The following is a 26,591-nucleotide window of genomic DNA, read 5'->3' as shown; positions in this document are numbered from 1 at the left end:
GGCCAATGGTGCGCACGAGGCAGCGCTGGCCCCAGCTCTCAGGGGGCTTCTGACGTGACTGCGCTTCTCCGGAAAAGGGACGGGTCTCCCTGGAGTCCCCTCATGTCTGCAGTCTCGTGGGCACCGTGGGGCCACACTGCCACCTGAAGGCTCTCTGCCGTGCAGGCCGGCACGGGCGCGGCTCTCCTCGCAGCGGCTTTGTGCTGAAGAAAAAGGCACACTCGTGCGCTTCCAGTGCAGACGTTACAGGTTTGTCTTGAGTAACAGACGCCATATCAGGTCTAACAAGTGAGCTCTGGAACCTGAGCCTGGGAAAATAAATGCTCGCACCTCAAAGATCACAGAGGAAAACACAGCAAAGACAGATGGGATCCAAGGTCACACAAACCCACGCGCCCTGGGCCACAGGACGGGCCTCCAGGAGTTAGGAACGGGGCTGGCACACGCATCTGCTGTGACCCCGGCCAGCCCGGCATCCACCCCCACCCTCTAGGCCTCCTTCCCGTCTGGCTCAGCCCAGCAGCACCCTCCGGGCAGCCCCGCTGCGACTTCTCCCACCACACAGTCTTGCTTTTCCTTTGTCTCCTCCAGTTCTTCACCACGATCCTCTCCTGAAATCATAAGAGAAGCTACAAAGCATTTCAATTAACACTGGCTAACTCCCGGGCCTGCCTCGCTGGGTGCCCACATTCTGGACGAGGGTCCGGCCAGCCACAGGCACGCTGGCAGGTGTGTAAGCAGCTCTGAGCGCATCTGTACTGATGGGAAGTAAAGGGAGGCCCAGCCTGGGACCTGTGAGCAAGAACAAGACAAGGAAGCACTGCCTGAAAAGTTGGGGCTCGTACACTTGCCAGTAGACTTCCTAGACACAGCCCCCTGGCCATTACGTAACACGGGATGGAAGCCTCCTGCTTCCTCTACAGCCTTCGAGATTTAAAAGCGAAGTCAGGGATCTGCAAAGAGGCCAAGCACAATGCTCTCTGCTCTGTGGCCTGGCAGGGTCGTAGGTCAGCCCATCTTCCCACTGAGAACATGCGAGCCCTCCTCTGCTAGGGATGGCGAGAACTAAGGTCAGATTCCAGGCAGCTTTGCTAAAACAATGTAGTATTTCTAGCCTTTGATGTTCGATCTTCTATCACAGAACTGCCCACTTTCCAAACTAAGCAGTATTTCCCACCAAGTGCAACTGTAAGCTTTGGATTCGAAAATCATTATTGACCCTTTAGGGATTCAGAGCAAAAGGCCTTCCACACCGGAGAGTGCATGTCATCACCATGACCTTGTGGGGGCCAATGTCTGGTTTCTGGCCAGGCTTCAGGACGAGGCTATGGAATCCTGTCACTTCAAAGTCCTGCACAGTCCTGCTGAGCAACCGGCCACTGGGACACACGCAGGAACCGCCCTCACCTGTGGTCTGGTCACCTGTTACTCCAGGTTGTACAACAGCCAGTGCCACATGCACCGTCTGCTGTCTGGAGGGCAGGGGCGGGTGGGGGAGGGGGAAAGACAGATTTGTCTCTGCTTTTGTTCTGCTTAAGAGGCGCAGGTCCGTGGCAAAATCTGAAACTCAGATTTTTCAGCATTTCCTTCACAATGCAAGGTGACAGCTGATTCCCGTGCTCCTGTTCGAGCTTGTCTAGCTTAGAGACAGGACCATGTGAAGCCCCCTTACAGAGGCCTTCCTCACACCGCACACAGAGACGCTGGGCCCACGTCAGCGAGCCGAGGTGTTCCCTGAGCCAGTCCAACATGGTTACTGAGGACACGGAATAAATTCTCCTGCGTGACAGACCCACCCTGGGCCCCGCTGCCTTCCCTGCTCCTGGGCTGTCTGGGTCCCTCATCCTGAGATGTCCGCCCTTGACTGCTCATGTCCTCCTCAGAATTTCTGGGAGAGCTGCCCACCCCAAGCTAGAGAGCAGGGCAAGCAAAAGGGGTGGCCCCCGGGGAGGTGGACGACCGAAAGGTTAGCGACACACTGGGGCCCTTCCAGAAGCAGCGATCACTGGGTCACCGTGACCAGCTCCGCCGGGGCACCTGCACGCCGACACCGTTACAGCGCCCTCTGCAGGACCCGGGACTCGAAGCTGTGGTTCCACTCGAGCGATGCGAAGCCAAGATTCCTACCTTCTCTTCTGATAAGTGGGGCACATTAAATGGAGTGGGGTCTCCAGTTCTACACCCAGCCCCGCACTTCGCTCGCTGGAATTTCCTCTCACAAGCCAGCCCACAGTTACACGTGTTAATGCCGCCTCCCTCCACTCCTGCCCCATCAGCCCCAGTGCAGGATGGGACGGCCTTCCTGTCCTCTGCACCTTCCCACCCCCAAATCCCGATGCGGAGGTTTGGGGGTGGTCAGATCCCGAAAACAGTATGCAGTCTTTTGTATGAGTTGAAAATAGAAATGAAACACATTTTGCAATAAAAGAATAAAGATATTACTTAGTGGTTACCTATACAAGTACATTTCAAAGTTTACTTCCAGACTTTATAAGTCAGCAAAATTAGGTTGGCAACGTTTCATTGTCAGTATTTAAAAATACCAGCAGAGTTCCATTCTCAGCTTCTCTGTAACACAGCAGGAGTCCGCCCTGTACTATTCCTCACAAAAATGTACGCTCGGCAGTGGGTTCAGAGGCTGTCGGCCTCATCCCCTGCGTCCCCACCACCGCAGACAACGCCTGGTGTCGGAGGGGACTCTGTGGACGGTAATCGATTACATGAATGAGCAACTATAGGACTCAATGAGTGAGTGAGTCAGTGAGTGAGTGGCTGAACAAGAGAATGCATATCATCCATTATCATTTTTCTATCGTTCCTGGCACGTGCAGTCATTTTTATGTGTTATGGACTAAAATACACGGGTAGCTATTAAGGGCTTACTTGCGTTTTATTCCTAACCAATGAAAGGTAAATGAGTTTTTTTAATAAATGCACGAATGTGAGCGCATAGGTATACAGGTCAACGGCAAACAAGCCCCCGTTACCTACCAGGGCGCAGGAGAGCACAACGGCCACTAGAGGGACACACGGAACCTCTCGAAGGGCAGCGCTGGACCTAAAATCCACCCAGCACGAGCGTCCCCCAGGGCAGGGCGGCCGATGTCACAGCGCAGTGTGACGTCCGCCTCACCCAAAGAGCTGAGACAGGTCAGAGAGTCGCCCCACCCCCCGCTCAGGTATGTCACATCTCCTTACAGAGGCTCCCCTAACTTTCAGAACTTCACGTAAACAGAAGGAAAATGCTTTCCTTGTGGATGACAACTCTATCTATTAAAAATTCACCTGGAAAGAAAGCAAAACTGTAAGCTAAAGAATGAAAAGTTAATTTTTAAAGCTGCGCGCCACTACGTTCTGCCTCCAGCGCCGTTCCCGTAGAAGAACAGTGGACATGTTCGGCATCACAGCCTCCAGCAAAGAGTAGGGCACACACGCGCTCATGGGGGCGTCGCGGCAGATGAATCACGAGCCCCTGGTCAAGCCCCACAGGCCGCACACGTCACCGAGTGCAGCGAGAAAAGCATCCCCACAAACCCCTTCTCTCAAAACAGCAGAAGAACCCTATAAACATCTCAGGGCCATGAGAAGCCACAGATGTTACCAGAGGCGGGATCGTGGAAACTTTCGGAGACCTAATGCACAAATGGCACTGCTTCCAAAACAGATTTTTAACCATTTGGAAGGAACACCAACGCCCCTCCGGAACCCTGTAGCACGTCCACGCATTACTTTGGTATCAAAAACCATCGGCGCTGCTGGCTTTCCTGCCTATTTCCACGCACATGAAATCGTAGAAAACCTCCCAAATAACACTCAGAAATAAAAGGACAAACGACAGAACCAGAAAAGCAGAACAATCCAAGGAAGCAACTGTCAGAGTAACTGGCTAATTAGAAACTAGAACCGAATGAAGAGGCGTGGTGAGATTTCCAGGGAAGATTCCAGAATCTGCGTCGTGGGGTGACCTGTGGGAACAGCTAACGGGCAGATCTTGCTGATTTCCCAGAAGGCAGCCTCAGACCAGAAGTGGGGACACTACGGAGGGAGCCCGAGGAAGCCTGGGCTGTTAGCACGAGCTGACCAAACAGGAGCACAACGAAGCCGCCTGGCGGAAAACCGTCCTGCGTGGGCGCAAGCCCTGGCTGCTGGCCCCGGGAGACAGAGGTGTGGGTGGAACTGGAAACCAGCCCTGATTTACACAGGGAGTAAAAAGACAGTTTTTTTTTTTTTAATTACAGAGTTTCGTAACCTAATTATACGCTAATTATAATGATGACCCTCTTCCTTCAAGGGACTCATGCATGCTTCTGGAACATTCTCCGTCCAAGTTCCCTCATTTGCTGATTTCAAGAGAGCTGGCGAATCTCAGGGTGAGTTAAAGTGACAGCTCTGGCATCTGACTTCAGCGCATCTCCTCCGACCAGACTCTCGGCTCCGGAAATGACACCCCTCCCGGTGCCGTGCAACCCCCCTGAGAGCGAGCCAGCCCCCCAGTTACGCAGAGACGTCCCCCCCCGGGCCTGTGCCTGCGAGGTTTCCATGCTATCCCCACATTCTGGTGCACAAGCCGTCAGTGTTTTCCAGCCCAGCCCAGGAGCCTCGGCCTCCCAGACCAGGGTGCACACAGGGGCGGCGGGCTGCTTTGTGATGCTCCGTAACGCGCAGGGCGGGTCCGCCGGGTGCCGGGTCCAGGTGGCTGGCCTCCCTGCCCATTTACCTCCCAGTGCCCCAGGGCAAGTCACACACCACCTCAGTAAGGTCACAGTCACAGTCACAGCGCCCGGCTGCCCATTACTCTCTGTAAAGACCCATCAAACCTTCCAGCTGAAAGGCGGCGCGGTGGAAACCAGAACGATCACTATTCTCACCAGTAAACTCCACGGCCCTCTTCTCTGTCACCAGCTACAGTGTCAGGTGGGGACAAGGGCGGGCACCTCGGCCCCGGAGATGGCACTTGACACTGACAGGGGCCCAGACGCCGGGCGGGAAGCAAAGCCAGCGCTCTCACTGGCCAGGCTACTGACACTGCCGGAGCGTCCGCATCTCCAGCAGCCACACCCGCAGCTGCGGGGCCTGCGCGCACCCAGCCCTGCCCTGCGCCCTCCCCTGCAGGGCTGAGCTGGTAGCAGCCTGCAACGGGCTAGCCCTCCCCAGTCGATGGAGATGGAAGGGACGCTGTCACAAAGCGACTTGGACGTCCAGAGACGAGTGTCTCTGCTGCCCCGTGCTGGCCCCTGGCTCCCCGAAGGCCTTCCCACCCCTGCTGCCATGGGGCCCGCGCAAAAACACCCCCCTCAGAACCCCGCTGGCAAACTCGACGGCAGCCTCTGTGACACCCCACACTGAGGACAGCGTGTGTGCCTCTAACAGCGCTGCCCGTGTGGACGGGGACGTCTGCACAGGACATTACACTGTGCTGCCCATAAAAAGGGCCACGTGCTCATTTGCAGAACACGGCTTATGGGACGCAGCCACTTCCTCTTATTCTCCCTGAGGACAAGGGGACAGCATGCCAGCTTGTCACAGCAAACCCTGCGTGTCTTCTGAAATAATGTTTTTAACCGGCCTTCTGCTGGCCAGGGACATTCACCTTCTTTCGTGCTGCCATGACTGGCTCTGCTACAGGGAGCTCCTGATGTCGCTAAGCTGGGGGAGCTCCTCCTGGGCAGGAGGCTCAGACGGTGGTACATTCAGGAAGGGGAGATGGTGGGAGGATCAGATGCCACCACCCAGGTGTCACTGCTCCCATGCTCCTGCAGCCGTGGCAAACCTAATGCCTGCGTGGGCCTGACTCGGTTGTATGAATTAATCTGTGCCTGCCTCAGTGACTGAAAACAATAATGAGACCAAAGTGCACTTTCTGACGCCAACTCACGGTCTGGACGTCTTGACTGCTGAAGCTGAACCTGCAGCCAGATGCTGCCGCGCTGGCCCCAGGCTCCGGGGGGCTCCACCTCCCACAAGCGCCCACGCTCCTCTGGATGGGCCACAAGGAACTTCCTGCAGACTGAGGGGAGGAGCCCTGCGTGAGTCAGGAAGGCCACAGACCTGCGCGCCGGCCAGCCCACCCCGCGCCGCTGCTCTGATCCCTGCGACACACAGGCCACTTTCCCCGTCCTCTGTACCCATCCTGTGCCCTCTCCCCCCATCCCACCTTCGTCACTCAGGTGGCCGTAACACAATACCACGGACGGGTGCCCTGAACAGAAGACACATACTCGCTCCCAGTTCTGGAGCGTGGCAGTCCAAGATCAAGGAGCCTATGGCAGGCCTGCCTCTCTCCTCGGCTGGCAGATGGCCACCTTCATACTGTGCCCTCGCGTGGCCTTCCCTCTGAACCCACCTGGGTCCTTACAAAGACCTCTTCTTAGCAGTCCTGTTGGATCAGGGCCCTACACCTGCCACTGCATTTCACCCTCATGAGCCTTTAAATTAAGGTCCTGTCTCCACGTAAGGCCACACTGGGGTTAGGGCTTCAACATAAGAATTGAGGGGTACCCAATTCGCCCCCTAACATCACCCCACCTCAGGCACTGGCCTCCCTTCCTCCCGAGTCTGCAGCTCGTCCTCTGCAGACACCGTGACTCCCGAGTCCCCACCGTCACAAGGTGAGCACTCCGTGTGGCTGTGTCCCCCAAATGCAGCTGAGCAGGAAGCTGCTCCGGGCCCCACAGGTGCCCGTGGGGACCCCGTCAGGCCCTCGCCTGGCATTTTCAGTCCCAGGCATCAGCACAGATGGAGACCTAAGTGTTCGAAAGGGACAAGCCGAGCTAGCAGAGTTCTGGATGGAATGTTCTGGTCTCCGATCTGGACAAATATAACTCCCTAACACAGGGAAAGCCAGTTTCTAATTTAGAATTCTTGGATGCCTTGGAGTTTTGCACCAGAATGTGCAATACGCAGCGCAGCGGCCCCAGCCAGCAGCCCACCTGCTGCTCGCACCCGGCTGCCCACAAGCTGCAAGGGGCCTGTGCACACTAACGGGGGCCCCGGGCCCACACTGCAGCCACATCCCACCAGCAGCTGCCCCTGGGGTCAAAGGCTGTGCAAACTGGGGCGGTGGGCAGCTCCCAGGGGCACAGACCCAGGGACGGAGTGCACTCAGCCGCCACGAGCAGAAGCCTGGGGCCCGCCGCTCGGAGCCGTCAGCAGGAGTGGCCTGGGCCCTGGCGGGGACCCCCTCAGGGCGCCCAGGTCCCCACCCCAGGGCGAGAGGCGCAGCCACCCAGCAGAAGCTTCTAAAGCACAGGCCCCGGGAGGGAGGCCCGATGCCCAGGCCGAGGGGGGCCCGGTCCCCAGCCTCCAGCCTGCTCACCCGCCTGCCAGGCCCTGCCTTTTCTTCAGCCCCTGGGCACCCTGCGGCCGCCGGTCACAAGGGCAAGGTGATGAACTACAAGCGTCAAGGGCAAGCGCACAGGCACACGGGGGCCCAGCAGCAGATCTCTGGGTTCTGCGTCTCCCCGACATTGTGTTGACTTGTTTTTTATTTCATCTAAATCCCATTATTTCTCAGGCTGGGGAAGGGCTGGCCCTAGTGACCAAGCAGAACACCTTGTGTGCGCTGAAGCACCGCGAGGTTTCTCTGCAGGGAGAGCAGGGCTCGGAGGACCCGCCGCCCCAGAAGCATCCGGAATGCCAAGTAGCCATCCCGTGGTCCCAGCGCTCCTACCTGACCCCGGGGGCTCACCTTGGTACATGGCAGGAGAGATTGGCCAGCTGACGCCCAGGGCCTCTTCCTCTCTGAATGTCTCACAGAAGTCCCGCAGCATGGCCATGCCCAGCCCCTGGCGACGGTGTCCCCTCCTGACAAACACGGTGTCGAAGACGGGCAGCAGGTAGCATGCGCCTGTGCCGTCACCACACAGGCTGCCTGCAGGGGAAGCGAGAGACACAGACTGTGCCCGGGCTGCCCCAGCGGAGTCGGGGCTGGCTTCACACACTGAGCCACCGAAGACAAGCCAGCAGACACTGCAGACCCCCGGTTCTCCGCTGAGGGACTGATCGGCCCACACGCTAGTAAGAGCTGTGGACCCAGCTGCCAGGTTAAGGTGCTGAAATGCAAAGCGAACCTGGTGACTGTGCAGAGCGAGGCTACTCGTGTGCGCAGGTGAGACCCCCTAACCCTAACCCTAACCCTACAAATCCTGGCACCCAGGCAGCTTCTGCACCGCAGGTCAGAGCAATAGTATCTGTCCTGGCAGCTAACTGGTAACATTAAAGGAAAGAAATGAAAAGCGTTGTCCTTGCAAAGCCCTTCTGCACTGCTACCGGCAACAAGTCCGTTACGGAGAACACAGCACGACCTGAGAATCAAAGGGACGCGTTTTTAAGCCTGTGTGCAGGTAAAACGAAGAAGGAGGTGCACGTGCAGTCCACGCCTTGGGTGTCTTTCCAGGACAGCTGACTGAGTGACAGCTGCTGTGCCCGGGGATCGTCTCCACGTAACGCACGTGCGGAGGGACCTCTCTGAGGCCGGAAGTCACCCAGAGGGCCTGCGGGTGGCCCTGCCCTGTGCCCCTTACCTTTCCCTTTGGTTGTATAAAACCCAATGGCCGCGCCGTCCCGCCACAGAACTTTAGCCGCCTCCCTCCCGGAGAAAGGTAAAAAGAACATGACATCGTCATCCAGTCTCCTCTCCAGTCTTCCAAAAATAACAACGTTGAGGATGAAAAGCACGATCCTTTCCCCAAACGACTGAACCTTTGAAGGAAGAAAAAAAAAAAGACCGAACAAGCAAGATGAGAGAGGAAAATCGATACAACATATTATTTCTTTTGCACTTGAAACCCACCCACACTTGGGAGCCAGGGGCGTACTCCAGGTCACATGATCCTTCCCGAGCTCAAGACCGACCTGTGCATCCGTTTCCCTCAGAGGTTTCCCCGCGCAGTGACCACCCACCCGAGCCTGCCTCCAGGAGGGAGGGACAGTGCCAGAGGAGCCTCGGGGTCTCCTCGGCCACAGACACTGGCTGCAAGCACACAGAGACCCCACAATGAAGCAGCAAGTTGCCTGGGGGGGCGGAGCACATGGAGCATCAGCAGATTTGCTGAACGTGTCCAGAAATAAGCCCAGTCCAGCCTCTTTATCAACGGCCCCAGAAGTCTGGCCTCGAACGCAGAGCAAGCCACTGGGGAGAGCAGTGGTTACATCAACAGCAACTGGATTCCAATGGCTTGTGGCAGCTCCTGAGCACGTACTAGAGCCCCAACTGCAGAGATCTGCTGGGACTGGAGGCCCACCCCAGTTCAAGGCTGGAAAAGGGAACTGTCTGTCGCCCACGGTGAAGTGAGGACCCACAAAGAAAACAGGCCCTGGTCAGCGTCAGGCCCACCCAGAGCTGTATCCCTAACCAGCCAGGACCACGCCTGCCACCACCTGCTGCGATTCTCCGCGTTTGTACAGCCCAGGATGGCAAGGATGTAGCCCAAACGGAGGCCTCCGTCCCCACACCCACAGCAGACGGAGCTGATCAGTCCGTGCTCTCTGTGGCTGGGCCCGGATAGAGTCCCGGAGGCCCAAATGCAGCTCCGAGCAACCGCTAACACGTGGCCCCTGTGATGGAACCAACCCGCTACTGACAAAGTGACAGCATCGCTGCGCTGAAGTGTGACCACCCAGGGGTGCGGGCGTTGGTCACCCCATCCTGTGCACCGCCACAAATCAGCAACATCATTCCCGTGCTGTGACTCCCACCCGCAATCCTCACCACTGGCTGGGAAGGCCCGCGTTAAGGCTGAGGAAACTGAAGCTCAGCGATGGGGAGGGACGGCATTTACAGATGTGCCTGCCTCGTTCCAAAGAGGGCTCCCGACAGCAGGAGGAGGGCTCCGTCGGGGGCAGGCGGGCAGACGGGGGCAGGCCAGGGCTTCTGAGTCACAGCTGATACACCTGCCTGACCGCAGCCAGTGCCTCTCCCTGCAACTTCACCCATGAGAACTGGCACTTAGGGGAAGGGAAGTTTAATGTAAATATTCACGCTGGGTTTTACAGTTAGTACTTGACCCTGAAATTTGTATCAACGTCACCATCATCACTTGTGGCTGTGGCTTCTTGGCCCAGATCTGGTGGGAGACCTTTGGCAACTTGTGACCTCCTTGAGCCTCAGTTTCCTCGGCCGGTCAAGGGCAAAGACCACCTAAGTTGTGTCTAAAACAGTGGTATGTTTTTCAACTGTTCTGGTAAGAAAAATAAGGCAGCTCGTAGCGTCCTAGCAAATGGCACCAAGTGTTCAGTGCCAATCAACGTATTAATTGGCCCAGAATGTAAAACAGTTCACCTTTATCTGGAGCCAAATCTCAGATGAGAAAAAGATCGGCACAAACCACCCCAGCTAACTGAGGAGCCACGCTCATTCTGTGGCTCACATGGTGGCGGCCAGATCGAGCTCCGACTTCAGAAAAACGAGCCAGTCCCCGAAACGGTGTGATGTGGGAGGTGGTAACTGTCAGCTTATAAAACCAGAGGTTCAGAGGAACGCTCGGAGAGAAAAGCAGGCTGCATCTGGCAAGAGGGAAATATTTAATCAAACACTGGCAGAAGAAAAGGAGACAAAGAAAGCCATTTAATCTGCCCAATATCACTACCGGGGAGAAAGACAACAAGTGACATGTGATGCTGCTGCTTAGAAATGTTCCTGAAAACACAAAACTGAGACCCCGTCCTAATCCCTCAGTTAGGACCACTAATTACAGTAACAGAAAGGATATTAAGAAAGCTTTTTTTTTTTTTTCTTTTTTTTGGTAGTTGGTGAAAAAGAGCTGGCTAAAAAACAAAATGTAATTAAAAGAAAAAAAAGTCACACACACTCAGTTCTGTAAAAGGACAGGGCAGCTGTCCCCATAGATGGCTGGGGCAGGACAGATCTTTGCAACATGTGCTTTAAGTGGAAAGAAAAAGCATCCAAGTGCCTCAGTGTTCACAACTTAGGCCACATTTTTGGAAAATGTGGGGGTTTCCTCATCTAAATTCCTTAAAGAGCACATCAGACTCTTCCTAGCTGTCAGAACACAAGGCACGCGGCGCCTCCTGGCCCACCTTCAGAAGGGGGTTGGCAGAGCCACCCGAACGGTCCGTCAGGCAGCTGTTTGGGGCCATCACCCACCGGCTCACCCTCCGGCCACTGTGGATTTGCTGGACTCTCCCTCCCCTGCACCAGGAGGACCCAACCGTGACACCGTGAGCTGAGACCTCCAGCCACCAGGGCTAGGAGCCAACACTGCTCTGCTGTGGAAGCCCCCGGTCCGTGGCGCCTGGTCACAGCAGCGCTAGGCACGAATCCACGGGGGCAGACTGCTTTAAATTATTGACATGGTGATAGTACGAAGACTTGGAAAACCTCTTTGCAATGTCCGTTAAAAGTGACCCGCCTCACCTCCATCAGCCCTTCTCTGGCAGGGTCCGAGGTCCTCAGCGCGTCTTCGGTGGCCCACCAGGACCCCCTCAGGTACACAGCCACAACTGAGGAGAAAGCCAAGAGGAGAGGATGACATGCATATACGGGTCCGGCAGCCCCTGCTTCTAGAGTTGAAGTTTCCAGAAAGCATGACAGGTGGCTCACAGAGTGACTACTCCCCCTGGGAGGGGACGTCACAGGCAGCCTGCTGCTGACCCCAGCGCAGGATGCAGCCTAACACTGCAGGGCAAAAGGCCACATGCCAAAACCAAAACGCCACGGGAGTCCCACTGTCTGCCACAACTCGAGCTCCCCAAAGTTGGTCAAATCCAGCATTAGCTAAGGGCATCAAGGAACCATCTGAGAGCACCCCCAGCCTGGGGGCAGTTATTACAACTGACGGAGCTCTGTGGACACGTCATAATCACGCAGTGTCCGCAGTCCGTGTTCAAGTCCCTCCCGGCTCTGCATGCTGGGTGGGCCTGCACTAACGTACAATGCCATGTGTTCACCGTGAGGGTCATGCAGAGTATTTTCACGGCCCTAAAAGTCCCTTGTGCTCCAGCTACTCACCCCTCCCTCCCTGCAACCCCGATCTCCTTACTGTCTCTGTAGTTGTACATTTTCCAAAATGTCACGTAGTTGGAATAACACACTACTCAGCCTTTTTTGGACTGGCTTCTTTACCTTAGACACATGCTTTATGGTTCCACCATGTCTTTTCACGACTTATTTTCTCAAAATTCTTTTTAGCGCTGAATACTATTCCACTGAATGGATATACCACAGTTTATTTCTCCTCTGATGTTTTTTTATGCCCCTTTTATGGCCATTTTTATACCTGCTTCTCGAGCCAGGTGTCTGAGCCCAAGAGGCCTAGAAGCCACAAAATAAAAAGATACATCTTCCCAGTCCAACCCTTTTAGCTGTAGACGAGGAGGAAATATGGTACCATGGAGTACAAAACAAAGTCCTGGACACTTAATATTAAGCTCAAGACTTTAAAGGAAATTTTGTGGACCAATCAGGTTAAGCTGCCCCCTCCTTCTTGCTCTCTGAGCAACTCTGGTGGAAAACTCTGTGAAGACCAGGGTGACACTGGCTTCAGCCAGTGAGCAAACATGTGCTCTGCACAGCCTGCCCCTCCTCTCCAAAGACCAGCAGCACCTAATCCACTGTGTCAGGCTCATGTCATCGGTGATTCTAGCATCTCCCACGACAGTCCCCAAGCTGACAGAGCTGGCGGGGACAGAAGGGCCAATTAAATGCTTGACATCTGCCTTATGAATTCAACTAAATTCATGTTCAGAATGGCACCTACTGGAACATATAGGTTCACAGAGCCATAAGGATTATTTTCTCGCTTAACAAGATGAATCAATAAAGGATGTTGAATTTACTAATAGTGTGTTGCTGAAACACAGGTGTCTGACATACTCAGACGGTTTCAAGCATTAAAGGTGTCATGACTTGGTGTCTGAGTGATGCCTTGTCATTTTCACAGCGCGGGGCAGAGTCTTCATTAGTCACACACATTGTCACCAGAGAGACTGAACTGCTTTTTTTTTCAAAATGAAGCTTAAGCTGCTACATAACAATGACAGGGAAGTCCAACCAAATTTAACAGGCCCAAAATAAACTGTCCTCAAGACCTACTCCTGAGAAATCGGATCAGCCCCCTGCAGAGGGGCAGCTTCTGGTCAGACAAGCATGTTGCCCAGTCCCGAGGACACAGAAAGCAGGCAGGGTGGCAGAGCCCTCGGGGACGGCTGCATCCAGCTCGGTAAGGAGAAAGGACGGGTCCCGCGACAGTACGCACAACCAGTGGTAGGAGAGTTAAAAACGGAGCGTGCGCATCAGCCCCATCCACGGTTTTGCAAGAAGATGCGATTCCAGTCAGTGTGGCCAGATCCATGCTGGACTCATTTACTGCCCTCCTCCTTCTGAGTGACGGGTGATGTGGGCCACAGGGCAGGTGCCAGCAACGGATTTGCTTCCCTGACACTCCAGGGTTCCAAAATGAGTTAAGACAGCAAGGCCCCAAGGCTAACTCCCAGTACCCCGGCTTCACGAGGGCCTGGCATGAGCGACTGGATCCAACGCCGGCCTGTGCGGAGGGCACCGCCCTCGGCCTCCGGGGGGCAATGAGCAGGCCTCCACCCCTGCCCCTGGGAGCTGGCAGCCCGAGGAGGCAGCGCAGGGAAGGTGCAGGAATGGAGCAGGGAGCCAAAGCTGCACAGAGCCCCAGGGGAGGGAGCCCTTTCTGCTGGAGTGCTGGGAGCGCAGCCCTGGGGCGTTCCACCAGCTTCGGCCCCGGCCCCACCGGGTGAAACTCCCCAGGCGGGACCAACAGATGTGGGCACTGCAGGCATCGAGGCCCGTGAGCAGAGGCCCGGAGCCCTGCAGTCCAGGGCCACACTCCAGGCCTCTCCAGCGGTGGGGGCAGCGGGGAGACGCGGGGCTGCGAACCTCGACCCCAGCACGGGTGCCGGACCCAAGGCAAACACACAGGAGTGACAGCTTTCCTGTGCACCGGCAATGAACACGCCTGCAGTGAACACGTGGAATTTGAAATGAAAAAAACGCCATTTACGCTTGTACCCCCAAAGATGAGAGTTCGGGACAAACCTTAAAAATTACGTTCAAGACTCTAGTTTCAGGTGCTTACAACCGAGAGGAGGAGGGTGCCCGGGTCAGCAGCCGGGGGCAGCAGGTCATCCTGCTGGGGGCCGGACAGGATTCTGTGCAGCTACCGGAGGCGGGCCTACAAAGTGAGGGAAGAAGGGGACTCGGTGGCGGGAGTGACAGCCCACAGCGTGCAGGTGCAGGTGCCAGAGCCGGTACGGGGAGGGGGTGCAGGCCGGTTCGGGAGGCCTGGAGGCCGTACCCTGTGGAGGACTGGCAGCCACCACGCTTCAGAGAACAGGGACATGGCCCGACAGCCGCTTTAAAATAATATTCCCCACAACCACGTGCCCAAGCCCCACCCAGCGTCTGGTGCTATGCGAGGGGGCACCTCTGCTCATGCTTGCCCAGGGGCTTCTTTCCTCAGCTGAGGCTCAGCGGGGTCAAGAATCCTGCTCAAGGTCACGTGCCTATGAATGGCAGTGTCGGGCCTGGCTGGCTCCAGAGCCACTGCTCTGGCCACTACGTTCCACAGAGAGGCACGAGCACAGAGCCGGGGGCCAAACCCCAGGAAAGCCGGCAGAGCAGGAAAGAGAGAGATGAGGAGGGGTCAAGCCAAGACCTGACTTCGGGTGGTGAACACACAATACAATCTACACATGATGGATTATAGAACTGTACCCCTGAAACATATAGTCTTATTAACCCATGTCACCCCAATAAAGTCGATAATTTTTTTTTTTTTTAAAGGCTAGGCCTGGGCCTGACCAGCCTCTCGTGCTGGAGGCTCGGGGTACCAGGATGACGCACGGGCTTCCTAAGTCTCTGGAATCACCCAGTCAGTGAGAGACATGACCGGAGTGGAGTGGTGTTCTAGAAAGGGAACGGCTGGGTTATGCCCAGGTGGGAGGAATCTGTCCCTTGGAAATAAAATTTTTTTTTAAAAAGTTATTTGAGAAGAAGCCCTCTGATGGAGTGGGGAGGACAGACCAGGGGGGTCGGGGGCAGGGAGGACAGAGGGAGCCGGGGTGCCCAGCCAAGGCGCAGGGAGGGGCCGTCTGCAGCGCCGTGTTGGGGAGGCGATGCGCAGGGGGCAGGAAGGAGCCCCTAGGAATCAGGCTGGGCCTAAGGCAGGAGTGAGAGGGGAGGCCGGGCGCAGCCAGTTCTCGTGGAGAAGCATGCAGGCGCCTTCAGCAGGAGCAAGGGAGGATGAGGGGGATGCAAGAGTTTCTGTTTTGAAGTGCCTGCTGGAGACAGCAAGGTGGGGGGGCGGGGGGGCAGCGGGCAGCTGGACACACAGCCCAGAGCTGAGCAGAGACAAAGGAGGCTCGTGCACCATACCGTCCCAGAACCAGGGAGGGGAGTTCACTATCTCTCTCTCTCTCTCTCAGGTGCGTGCACACACGCACACACACACACACACTAACTCACGTCTACCTCCCCACACTGGCTGCAAGCTATTCATGTACTGGCCCATGATTAAAACCTTCCTCAATCACAACAGAAGGGGTTTCCAGTCCCCCTGCTGCCGGCCCAGCTTCCCCACCTCATCTGTCCCCTGGAGTCTGAGCCACCACTTCCCCATTACAAATCTAAGAAATAGGAGTGCCCCCAAAAAGAACATCACAGTTACACCAAAGCGACAGGCCATCTTCACAAAAGCACAGTACACGTAGGAAAACAAACCGCTGAAAAGTCCTGGCCGAGGACGGCACACAAACACATCCAAGGCGCTGCAGGGCTTCGTGCAGCGGCGGCCGAGCCTGTCAGTGACGCGCGGGGAGGGGAAATCACAAGCTGACACCGCGGCTGTCACATCGCATTATGCAGGCTGCCACTTCCACGCAGATGTCTTCTTTAAGGGGAGGCACTTCCCCAGAGGCCCCGGGAACCTGAGCAACTCTCTGCCACGCAGGAGGAAGCATCTGCTTGCAGCATGTTGGGACATCAGCCTCCCTGTGGGTCTCAAGCATTCAGCCAAGTGGCTTCCATGAGCCTAGACTTTAAGTCAAGAAGATGGGGTGTCTGGATCTGGAGGGACAGCCAGACTGCAAGATGGATGGGGGTCGGAAAGAAAGCCACACCAAAGCTAGTTTATCTAGGAAGGGAGACTTAAAATCAGCAAGGCGCACAAGGGCAAGGACAGTGAGTCTCAGGGCCAGGAAGCAGAGGTACAGATGGCCCAAGAGGCAGGCAGGACCCTCAGGCGCCCCGAGACACGCCCGTCCCCAACCATGGCTCTCTTCTGGACACTCAGAATATTTTCCTTGGACCTTCCCTGTTTTCCAGGTACCATTAGTCCCTGGGTAAGACGACATGTCTTTATTGGTGGCAGGCTGTTTTTCTCTGTGTTTAAACCCAACTCACAGTAAGTGCCATAAACTGACAGGGAACAAAGAAGGAAATCCCAAACAGGAGCCTGCACGTGTTCCTGAAAGCTGCAACAGCCCTTCTACCCGTGTGCACCACGGCCCCAGGAAAAGAGAACTCTCTCCGTTTCTAGCACGAATATCCTTCTGCCTATGTGAACTCAGGTCCTCTCCACCTGGGGGCCGCCCGACACCGGCCAGGGTGCAAGGCCACACAGGCACCTCAGTCGCCAGGGCGAGCAGGTGCTGGCATCAAAGCTGTTTCTGGCCAGAGCTCTTCGCCCAAACTGTCAAGCCTCGGCATACAAGCACCGTCTCCGAGGCGCTTGGTTCCATCAGTTGTCAACATTAAACCTGAATCGTGCTTTTTAAATCCATTAGTAACCACCCACCTGCCTTTGTGTCCTGGGGACTGACCAAGACCAGGATTTTATGCTGGGGTTCGTCACGATGCACAGTGCAAAAGCACACGGAGGAAGCGTCAAGTTCAACCTGAAAATGATAAGATCACCGTTTTATTCTTCCAGCATCAGACCAGCACAAGAAACACTTAACAATTAGCACAGTAATTGCTGCAGATCACCGTGCAGACAGGGGGATCTGACAGGGTGTGGGCAGCATGAAGTCGGAGCCCTCACCCACTCGGAACTAAACACGGAGGACAGCATGACAAAGGCTCTTGGCTGACCCCCTCCCAGCAGAGCTGCCCCTTCTCTCGTTCACCTGGCCGTCTATTCAGGTGATGATTAAACACTCACTTGGTCTCTCCCTTCCCTATGCTGCTCGGGCCTCCGCCTATCAGAGGGCCACACCAGCCTCCACTGTCCTCCCAGGGCCACTCTATGGACAAGCCTGGGTGCCCATCACGCTGCCCCTTGGGCTGCCTGCTGCTCTGGCTCAGAGAGCAGTGTGAAGAAATGCGTGGCCCCTCTGGCCCTGCAGGCTCAGCTCTGGCTCCCTGGCAGTCTCCACACAGAGAGCCTCGGGGCCAGGCACCTGCGCGCTTACGAATGAGGGAAGAGAGGAACACCGAGCAGTGTGCTCGGGGGTCTCTAACTAATGCCGGGACTGCCCCGGGGTGCTCTCTCAAGCACCCACATCCGCAGCCCTCTTGGCCCATCAAATCCATGGCTCCTGGCTCCCAGAGCAAAGGGTCAGAACACATTTCCTGGCAAAGTCTGTTTTGAAAACCAAGGAGGGTACAAGAAAATGGGAAGAGCATGTCTGCGCTGCGTGTAGTTCACAGCCGGCCTCCACAGCCTCAGAGAACTGCTCCTTCACAAGTCCTGAAGCCTGCAAACATCTCCAGGCACCCCCGTCTCCCGGTTGCCTAATGAAGGGGCCCCACGCCGGCCCTCCTGCAGCCACCGCGGGAGGCATGGCTCACCCACCAGACGGCGGTCACAAGGCCGTTACCAACCGCATGGACAAAGCGTGACAGCGACATGGACAGAGGCTTCTTACAGACACTCTTGTGTTCCTACTGTGACGGAGCGTTAGAAAAGCCCACACAGGAACCCAATGGAAGCATGTCAACATGCTGCAGCGGTAACTGTGAGTGGTTTTATTTTTTTATTTTCTCTGGCCTCAGCTCTAGTTCCCCAATGTTTTACAATGAGCATACACTGCTATGGCCAGAAAACTCAGCAAGTATGACTGCATTTCAAATGGGATAGGACCATTTCAAGACTGAAGACAGAGTAAATTGTGGAAAGAAAAGATGTTTAGGAAGGCCAGAATGACGTGCTGTGATATATCATTTCTTTTTGTTTGGAAAAATCTCTCTGAATTCAAAAAGAAAAGTTAAATCTGCTAAAAGCATAAGGGAGGCCCAACGCCATCCCAAACTAAACTCTTTCACCCTGGTAAGTGGTAGGAAATTGCGACCACGTCTTACCTAGCTGAGATTCTCTGCCCCAGAATGGCCAGGAAACCCAATGATCATTTTCACACAACTTTCTTTAGAAGGGGAGAAGCAAATAGGTATAAAGTCATTCCAGCATATCTATCACATTAAAACAACTTAATTTTGGTAACTGTCTTATTTTATTATGTCTTTGCTAATAACACTAAAATTATTTACATACTGGGAATACACTATTTTAGGTTTTTAAAAAGTAATGTAGGAGACTTCCAGCCAGGATGGAGGTCTAGACAGACACACTGCATCTCCCTCCACAACTAAGAAGGAACACAACTACCTCAAAACTAGAGAAAACCAGAAGTTCCAGAAAATCAAGTTGCATGGAGTCCAACAAACAAGGATGTAAAGAAAACGTACTCATCCAGACAGGTAGGAGGGCGGAGCTGGGGTGGTGAGGACACGGTGTGGTGGTGGCAGCAGCGGCAGCAGCAGCAGGCCAGCGGAAAGCGCAGTCACACGTTTTAAGGAGTCGGGAGGGACACCGGGGGAGCACTCCCAGTGCCTCACCAGACCACACAGCTCACAGTCCCAGCACCAGGGAAAATCAAGCCTCATTGCTTCTGACTGTGCAGACCAGTGGGGGTTGGGGCAGAGGAAGAAGCTGCTGGTCTCTCCGCAGAGTCCACTTGTTTAAAGGGCCCCCACAGTCACAGAGTGTCCGCAGACCCACCCACTCTGGGAACAACAGGCAGGGCAGCAGCTAGAGAAGCGTCAGTCCCATATAAGGGTGAGAGAAGTGCCTGGAAAAGGGGCGACTGCTGAGCAGGTAGCATTGTTCCCTCTCAGACCCCCCACCTCATATATAGCACCACAACAGGGTGAAATGGTTCACCCTGTACTGACGAATACCTAAGGCTCCACCCCTTACAACATAACAGGTGTGACAGCTCTACCTAAGACACAGAGGCAAACAAACACAGGAGCCTGTCAAGATGAGGAGACAGAGAAGTATGGCCCAAAAAGGAGGAATGGATAAAGGTACCAGTGGGAGAACTAAGTGATGAGAAGGTAGCCAAACTAACAGATGAGGAGACAGCCAACCCAACAGACGCAGAGTTCAAAACACTGGTAATAAAGATACTCACAGGCTTGACAGATATGCTTGAGTATGGTAAACGCATAAGGGAATAAGTGAAGGCTATGCTAAATGAAACAAAGGAAAATCCACACAAAATAAATGGTGAAGGGAAGGAAACCAGAGTTCAAATCAATGACTTGGAACATAAGGAAGGAAAAAACAGTCAACCAGTACAGAATGAGGAAACAAAAATTGAAAAAAATGAGGAGAGGCATGGGAACCTCTGGGACAACTTTAAACATGCCAATATCCGAACCATAGGGGTGCCAGAAGGAAAAGAGTAAGAGCAAGATATTGAAAACTTATATGAGAAAATAAGGAAGGAAAACTCCCCAAATTTAGTGAAGGAAATAGACATACAAGTCCAGGAAGCACAGAGAGTCCCAAACAAGCTAGACCCAGAGAGGATCACACCAAGACACATCATAATTAAAATGCCAAAGGTTCAAGATAAAGAGAGAATCTTAAAAGCATAAGAGAAAAGCAGAGAGTTACCTACAAAGGGGTGCCTATAAGACTGTCAGCTGATTTCTCAGAAGAAACTTTGCGGGCAAGAAGTATTCAAGGTGATGAAAAGCAAGGACTTACAACCAAGATTACTCTGTCCAGCAAAGCTATCATTTAGAATGGAAAGGCAGATAAAGTGCTTCCCAGACAAGGTAAAGCTAAAGGAGTTCATCATCATCAAGCCATTATTATATGAAATGTCGAAGGGACTTACTTAAAAAAAAAGATCAAAATTATGAACATTAAAATGACAACAAACTCACAACTATCAACAACTGAGCCTAAAAAAAAAAAAAAAAAAATCCAACTAAGCAAAACAGAATAGGAACAGAATCATAGGTATGGGGATCATTTGGAGGTTTATCAGCTGGGAGGAGGAGGGGGAGAAATGGGGAAATGGTGCAGGGACTAAGAAGCATCATTGGTAGGTACAAAATAGGGGGAAGTTAAGAATAATATAGGAAAGGGTGAAGCCAAAGAACTTATATGCATGACCCATGGACATGAACTAAGGGGGGTGGGATTGCTGGAGGGAAGGGGGTACTGGGCAGAGGGGAGCAAAGGGGAAAAAAATTGGTACTACTGTAACAACATAATCAATAAAATATACTTTAAAAAAAAGTAATGTGATCCATGAATAAGCGTGAAATAAAAGCAGATGACTGAAACGCCATCCTTCCTTCTGAACTGGAGGGCCAGCTTGCGTACGTCACCGCTATGCTCAGGTCACCCAGCAGCCCCCACGCTCCATCCAGCCCTGCTGCCAGCAGCCCGGTGCCCCGGCCAGGACCAAGCACCTGCTCGCCTTTCTGCTTTAACTGACACAAGGGGGCGCTAACAGCGTGTGTGCGTGCGTGCGTGCGTGTGCACGCGCGTGTGTGTGTGTGTGTGTGTGCAGTCACCTCCCCTGCAGATGAACCACCAGCAAACATCCCCGGGAACTGGAGTCTTCCAGGAGTTGATGAGAAATCTCGAGGAAGCCACACTATATAAACAGTACAGACCACTGTTTTAATTCACTCTGCAACAACTTCAGTATGATGAAATGAAACCCTTGCTTCCCCAACCAACTTTGCCTGCCAGATAGCAACAACTTCTGGTACGAGTGACACCTTACATGTACAAACCAAGAAAATCTTGTCTCAACAGATCAGCCTCAAATCTGAAAGAAAGGTGACTGGCTTGAGGATTCACATACTCCTTGTATTTACTGCGGTGGGGGAAAATGATTTTAAAAGTAACATGATTTCTCAATTTTACCCACAATCCCACTGTCCGAATAAACAATCCTCATTTGTCTTCATTCCCTCCTAGTCCACATTCAAAATACAATCTGATCAGTGCTCAACATCCTAACAGCTATCACTGCATTCTAACTAGTATAACATTATTCCAAATCACAGCATTTTAGAACCGAGCGAAACCTTAGAGATAAAAGACCAACCAATCCCCTCGTTTTACAAATGGGGAAACTGAGGCCCAGCTAGACATTACATACAGTATCTCAATTAATTCTCATAACCACAGTATGAGCCAAGGCTCGTCACTGTCCCAGTTTCAGAGGTGAGAACAAGATCAGAGAAGTTAAGACACTTGCTCAAGGTCACACAGCTGCCAGGTGGTAGAAGTGGGATTCACAAAAGGCTGTATGGCTCACTGTCTTGCAGAGCTGGACGTCTATGCAGGACTCCAGAATCCCAATCGAGGATTCTTTTGCTTCTCAAGGTGGAATTATTATAGTACTTACTCCGGAAGGTTTTTCTGAATCTGTAATACTCTTTCACTAACATTTGGTTTTCGAACAAGTCAGACTTTTCAGTACTCTATACCAGCAAGGAAGGGCAAGCGTACCTGCTCCCCCGTGGGAAGGACGAAGATCTGGGTCGAGGGCTGCGTGCCCTCCCTCAGCGTGGCATAGTAAGCCAGCGAGACTTCCCGATGCCCTTCGGGGTCATCTTCCAAAACATCTACCGGGTAACCTCCTGCAAGGGGAGAGAGAAGGCAATATGTTTTATCAGTTTGACTTGCTTAAGGGGAAGTCACTTCTTTCTTAAAGTTTTTTTTTTTTTAAAGGATTGAAAAGAATACTTGCTTTAAAAATCATGTTCACCTATTTCTTTAACGATGAAGAAGAAAACAGTGCAGCAGCAGACGGGGAAAGAAGAGATAAGGCATTCCCCGAGGCAGGGCAGGCACCAGGCCCAGGGAGCTGTGAGGGCCAGCGGAGACCCTCTCAGCCTGCTGCAGAAACTTCCTTTCCACATGCAGCCACCAGGTGGCTTCCCCGGGCCAGCTGCCACGGGCACAGGGACTGGCCAGCGGGGACCTTGAGAGCTGAGACTAGCTGGTTAGAATCTCGGTGACTTTGAAAAAATCCCTCTTCAGTTAGGATTTACCAGCTTACATGCATGTACTGATTGCTAAGCTTTGCCAATTCTCCTTTAACTGGGCTACTTTTTGTAAGAGAGCTGAAATGTTTGAGTTAGTATGACTTATGAAACTACACATGTACATTTATAGCATCTCTCCCTGATCGTTAACACTCAGATTGCTAGTGACCCCATTGAAACAGCATCTTGTACCTATCCCTGAAGGCCATTTACGTGTCCCCCCCGCTCCTTCTGCCCTGCCACCCTCGAGGCCCACCTGAAAGGCCAGCACACCCAGAGCCGTCCTGCAGCCCTGAGAGCAAGAGCTCGGGAGGCCCCGGGGTCCTGTGTTCAAACCCCAGCTGGCCCTCGGACGGGAGTTAATACCCCTTCACCGCCTCCCTGTCCTGCAGGACCTCACACACCTTGAACTTGGCCCTTCAGCCCCTCCACCCCCCACCCAGGAAGAGGAGGGCTCCTCAGGGCACACTGCGTGCAGCCTCCCCCATCCCCTGACCACGCCCCACGAAGACCCCTCCACAGACCCTTCCCACTCAGAAATGTGGGCAGGCAGTCGTTCAGCAGCGCTCTCTGCTCACACCGCAGCGTGGCACCCACATTCAGTTCCCCTGTAAAGTCTGGCAGTGAGGCACCGACCCCTATTCCCGCACACACAGCCTGCCGCACCCCACACCAGCTTGAGGGGCAAGGGGAGGCCGAGACTCTCAGCCTTCAGATTCCAATTAGCGCTCTTCCTTCCGGGGAACTGCCCCATCAGAAAAGCTCAGCGGCTCCCCTCTTACACAGAAAGTGTTTGCGCTGGCGCTCTGCGAACTGGGCCGGACTGAACAGGAGCCACGGAAGGCAGGGGAGGGGGTGGGCGCCAATGCCGGCTAGGAGGGAGCCCCTGCCCTTGGAGGAGAAAGGCCCCTCCAACCTGGAAGGAAGGAACACGCACGCACGCACGCACGCGCGCGCGCGACCCTACCTGCATCCCCGGGTGGAAGGAAGCCCCCCGCCCACCCCGTACACCGCAAGGGCCCGTGTGGGCAGTGCAGAGGGGCCCTGGGGAAGTAAACACGTCTGGGTGTCTTATGCACGGCCCGGGCCGGGGGCCGAGCCAGGCTGCCACACCGACTGTGGAGCTGATGGAAGGCAGACCCCAGCAGGGGCTTCCAGATGTGGAACGCTAACTGGCTGTAATGGCTTGCACTGAACAGGAAATATTCTCCCAAAGCCAAAAGAATGTAATCTTTTCAGTACAATGTAAAATGCTTTTATGCAAAAAAGGCCCCCAGTTGAAATGATAATTCATTGTAGACTGTAAAGAAATGGAAATTCTCCAAACGAACCCCAAATTTAAAGATTCATTGTAAGCATATGTTTGCTGTAGCCATCCAAGAAACAAAAGCATTCTTCTAGGGAAAATACTTCAATCATTCAGGATCCCTGTATCAACGCTTGAGGTCCCAGGGTCCCTTGAAAGGTGTGCCACACCCCCGAGCCAGGCCTGCTCGCCCCGGGGGATCAGCCCGCCACGGCTGGGGAAGCCACTGCTGGTGAGCCAGGCAAGGCCTCTGCCCAGGGGCTCGCCCAGCACTCCTCGGTCCTCCCTATGTAAACAGCAGTGCCAATCCATGAAGCCCTCCACAGGAGTCAGTGCTCTGCACTTCATCTTGGTGAAGCATCACAGCAGAATATTCTCTCCCAATTCCCCTTCGCCACAACGATTAGGAAATGCTTTCACTTTAGCTAAGCATAATTTTTCTCATATGACAAAAACTAATAAAGGTATTCTAAATTTCATTTGCCCCACTCTTAGAGCTTGACTGAAAGTCTCTACCCACTGGTCACTGCACGGCATTATGTCATTGGAAAAGCTGGCTGGAGTTTTTTTTACTAATGGGGATTGTCATTCTAAAATCACAAAAAGACCAGCTCTTGCTCATGATGACATGTGAAAAAATTTAACAATGCAAAATTATAAAACAGTATTCAACTTTTGTTTTTAAAATGGTTAAGAGTACTACCGCTTGTACAGAACTTTTGATTTGTACCTACGTGATGTGTTTTCTCCTTTCCTTCAAACAGGAACGTACTGTAAGAAGGGACCCTCGCTATAGAAGGAACCTGCCGCGGGGGTTCCGGGACTCCCTCTGAGCTCAGCAGAGGCCGAGGAGGCCGGCGTCTCACCAGAGAGGAGAGGACACCCCTCGGTGACAGGGCACAAGAAATCCCTGGGGCAGGAGGGTGGGGCCTGCAGGGAGGAGATTCGGGCCCAGCAGCCCAGCAGGCCCCGTGGCTAGGGAGGCCGCGCTTCCTGGCCCAGAGCCACGCGCCCGTGTCGTGTGCTCTGGGAGAACTCAGCACCTGTCAACGCAGGTTTCACCCCGAGCCTCCAGAGCATTCACCCCAGGCTGCCTTCAAACCGTGAACGACTTCTAACTTCGAATAGGATCACATTGCTTTTTCCTTTTTACACGGCGGATGCGTACGGTGGGCAATACCTGAACCCCACAGCGGTGTGAGGCCGCGCCTGGCACGCAGCTGGTACTGTGGAATCCAAGGTGAGCGCCCCTTCCACTGTGGCCTTCCCTGCATGAGGCCAGCATTCCTGGCCCCCCCAGCTATGTTGGGGTGGGGGTCAGGGGTGCTCCTGAGGCTCAGAGCCTGCTGCTGCGAGGGCTCCGTGCCTGTCAGCGAGCAGAACATTTGGAAATTCTGCAGCAGTGGAATCTGCTTAACCCAGCATTTACTTCCCAAACTCACGGAACCAGGGACCCCTTGTTCCGGGACACTAACTGACAGGTGGCAACACACACCTTAGAGAAGAGTGCTTTGAAATCATGTCAGAGTGGAAGGACCCCCACGGCCAAACTGATAGCCAATGCCCAGGTCTGCAGCTCACTGGGGGCCCCAGGGAGGGGCCGGGAGTCAGCAGAGCGGTCGCCACACAGAGAGGCAGAGAACAGAAGGTGAGGCAAACACACGCTTGGCTGTTTTCGTTGGTTTTTGATGAGCATCTGATTGCCAAAATATTCTTAGCGAAGAATCGGGGGGAAAAAAGTTGGACGACAGAATGCACAACATGTTAGAATGTTCTGAGCAGATCAGCGAAGCCGTCAGGGAACGGAGGCCGCTCCGGGAAAGATCTGCAGGTGCTGGGGGAGGCTTCGCGCCCGGTGACTGACAGGGAGCCGGGGCTCTGCTGTCACATACTCAGTATTGGCCAATTCACAACTTGTCACTGCCTTGGCTGGGAATACAGCCCTGGTCCCACATCTGAGATGGTAAAATATGCAGACGACTTTCTGCGTCGCCCACGCGAAGTTTATGTAACCCTAATTGCTTTTAATAGGAAGGCCTCCTAATCCGAGCTTCGGCGAGTCTTACTTTTAGGCGTGTGATACGAAGATAAAACTATCTTTCCCCCAGATCATGCAAAAGGATATGTGGTGGGACTGAAACACACTGCTCCTGGTGCATGCAAAGAGGTGTCCCACTTGGGGACAAATGTGGAGGCCTCTCTGGGGCGGGCAAGAGGAGAGAGATTCCTTGACGAGCAGTTACAGAGGAGGCGTCCTGCCTGACACGCTGCAGGGAGGTCAGGCCCTTCTCGCCCTGGTCACTACTACTGGGCCCTGTTAGTCAAACCCTGACCAGGACGGAGGAGGGCTCTGGCACATGCTCAGGCCCGGGGGAAGCCTGACTCTGCATCCTGAGTGCAACTGACCAGGAACTCGTGACAATACCGAGCCCTGGTGGGCGCACGAGCACAGGGGGCGGCATCGCAGCTGCTGGAGAAGCTGCAGGGACCAGCGGCCCAGAATGGGACTGGAGCCTGAGCCCACCCAGCACACGTGAGAGAGAGAAAACCGGCTCCTCCCCACCCAGGGCTTCTCCCCATCAGCCCCAGGATAACCGCTCTCAGGACCACGCAACCTGCGCTCCTTCGTGGGCTTCCCACACTGGCACCTGGAAATCACACCCCTGCATGCCCACCTGCTGCGCTGGAAACAACAGCACCTCTGAAGAGGAGGGAAACGGGGTTCTCTCTGGCTGCCCAGCCGGGTGCAGAGGGACAAGGGGGCTGAAAGCAGATGAGTCCTCAGACTCCAAGCCCAGCTCCAGATAAAGTCTCTGAACACATAAAAAGCTGCCATGAAATGGTCAGCACACACCACAGAATCACACACAGAAACACTGCAAATACTGCAATGATCCAGTATCGAAACGACAGATATTAAATATGCTAAAGAAGTCTTAATAGGAAATTTAAAGGGCCAAGATTTTTTTCAACTGCCCAGTAAAATTTTGGGGGAAA

The 26,591-nt window shown here is 54.1% G+C and overlaps 1 protein-coding gene across 1 annotated transcript in view; it reads right to left on the bottom strand.

The window, feature by feature from the left end:
• Positions 1-1,275: 1,275 nt before the first annotated feature.
• LOC149992033 (protein FAM169B-like) overlaps positions 1,276-26,591 on the bottom strand; it is a 32,306-nt gene continuing 6,990 nt past the window's right edge. The window contains exons 2-9 of the mRNA XM_090263643.1: positions 21,750-21,880; positions 16,782-16,881; positions 11,375-11,460; positions 8,523-8,700; positions 7,688-7,870; positions 5,866-6,007; positions 5,532-5,540; positions 1,276-1,888 (exon numbers count right to left, since the gene is read on the bottom strand). Coding sequence (XP_090119769.1) covers positions 1,684-1,888; positions 5,532-5,540; positions 5,866-6,007; positions 7,688-7,870; positions 8,523-8,700; positions 11,375-11,460; positions 16,782-16,881; positions 21,750-21,880 — 1,034 coding nt within the window. The 3' untranslated portion in view covers positions 1,276-1,683. The remainder of the gene's footprint in view (positions 1,889-5,531; positions 5,541-5,865; positions 6,008-7,687; positions 7,871-8,522; positions 8,701-11,374; positions 11,461-16,781; positions 16,882-21,749; positions 21,881-26,591) is intronic.

The sequence above is a fragment of the Furipterus horrens genome, unplaced genomic scaffold (genome assembly GCF_987537825.1).
Source record: "Furipterus horrens unplaced genomic scaffold, mFurHor1.1.pri manual_scaffold_16, whole genome shotgun sequence".
Taxonomy (NCBI): domain Eukaryota; kingdom Metazoa; phylum Chordata; class Mammalia; order Chiroptera; family Furipteridae; genus Furipterus; species Furipterus horrens.
Note: the sequence above shows the minus strand (reverse complement) of the source record. Positions and strands in the feature narration are given on the sequence as shown.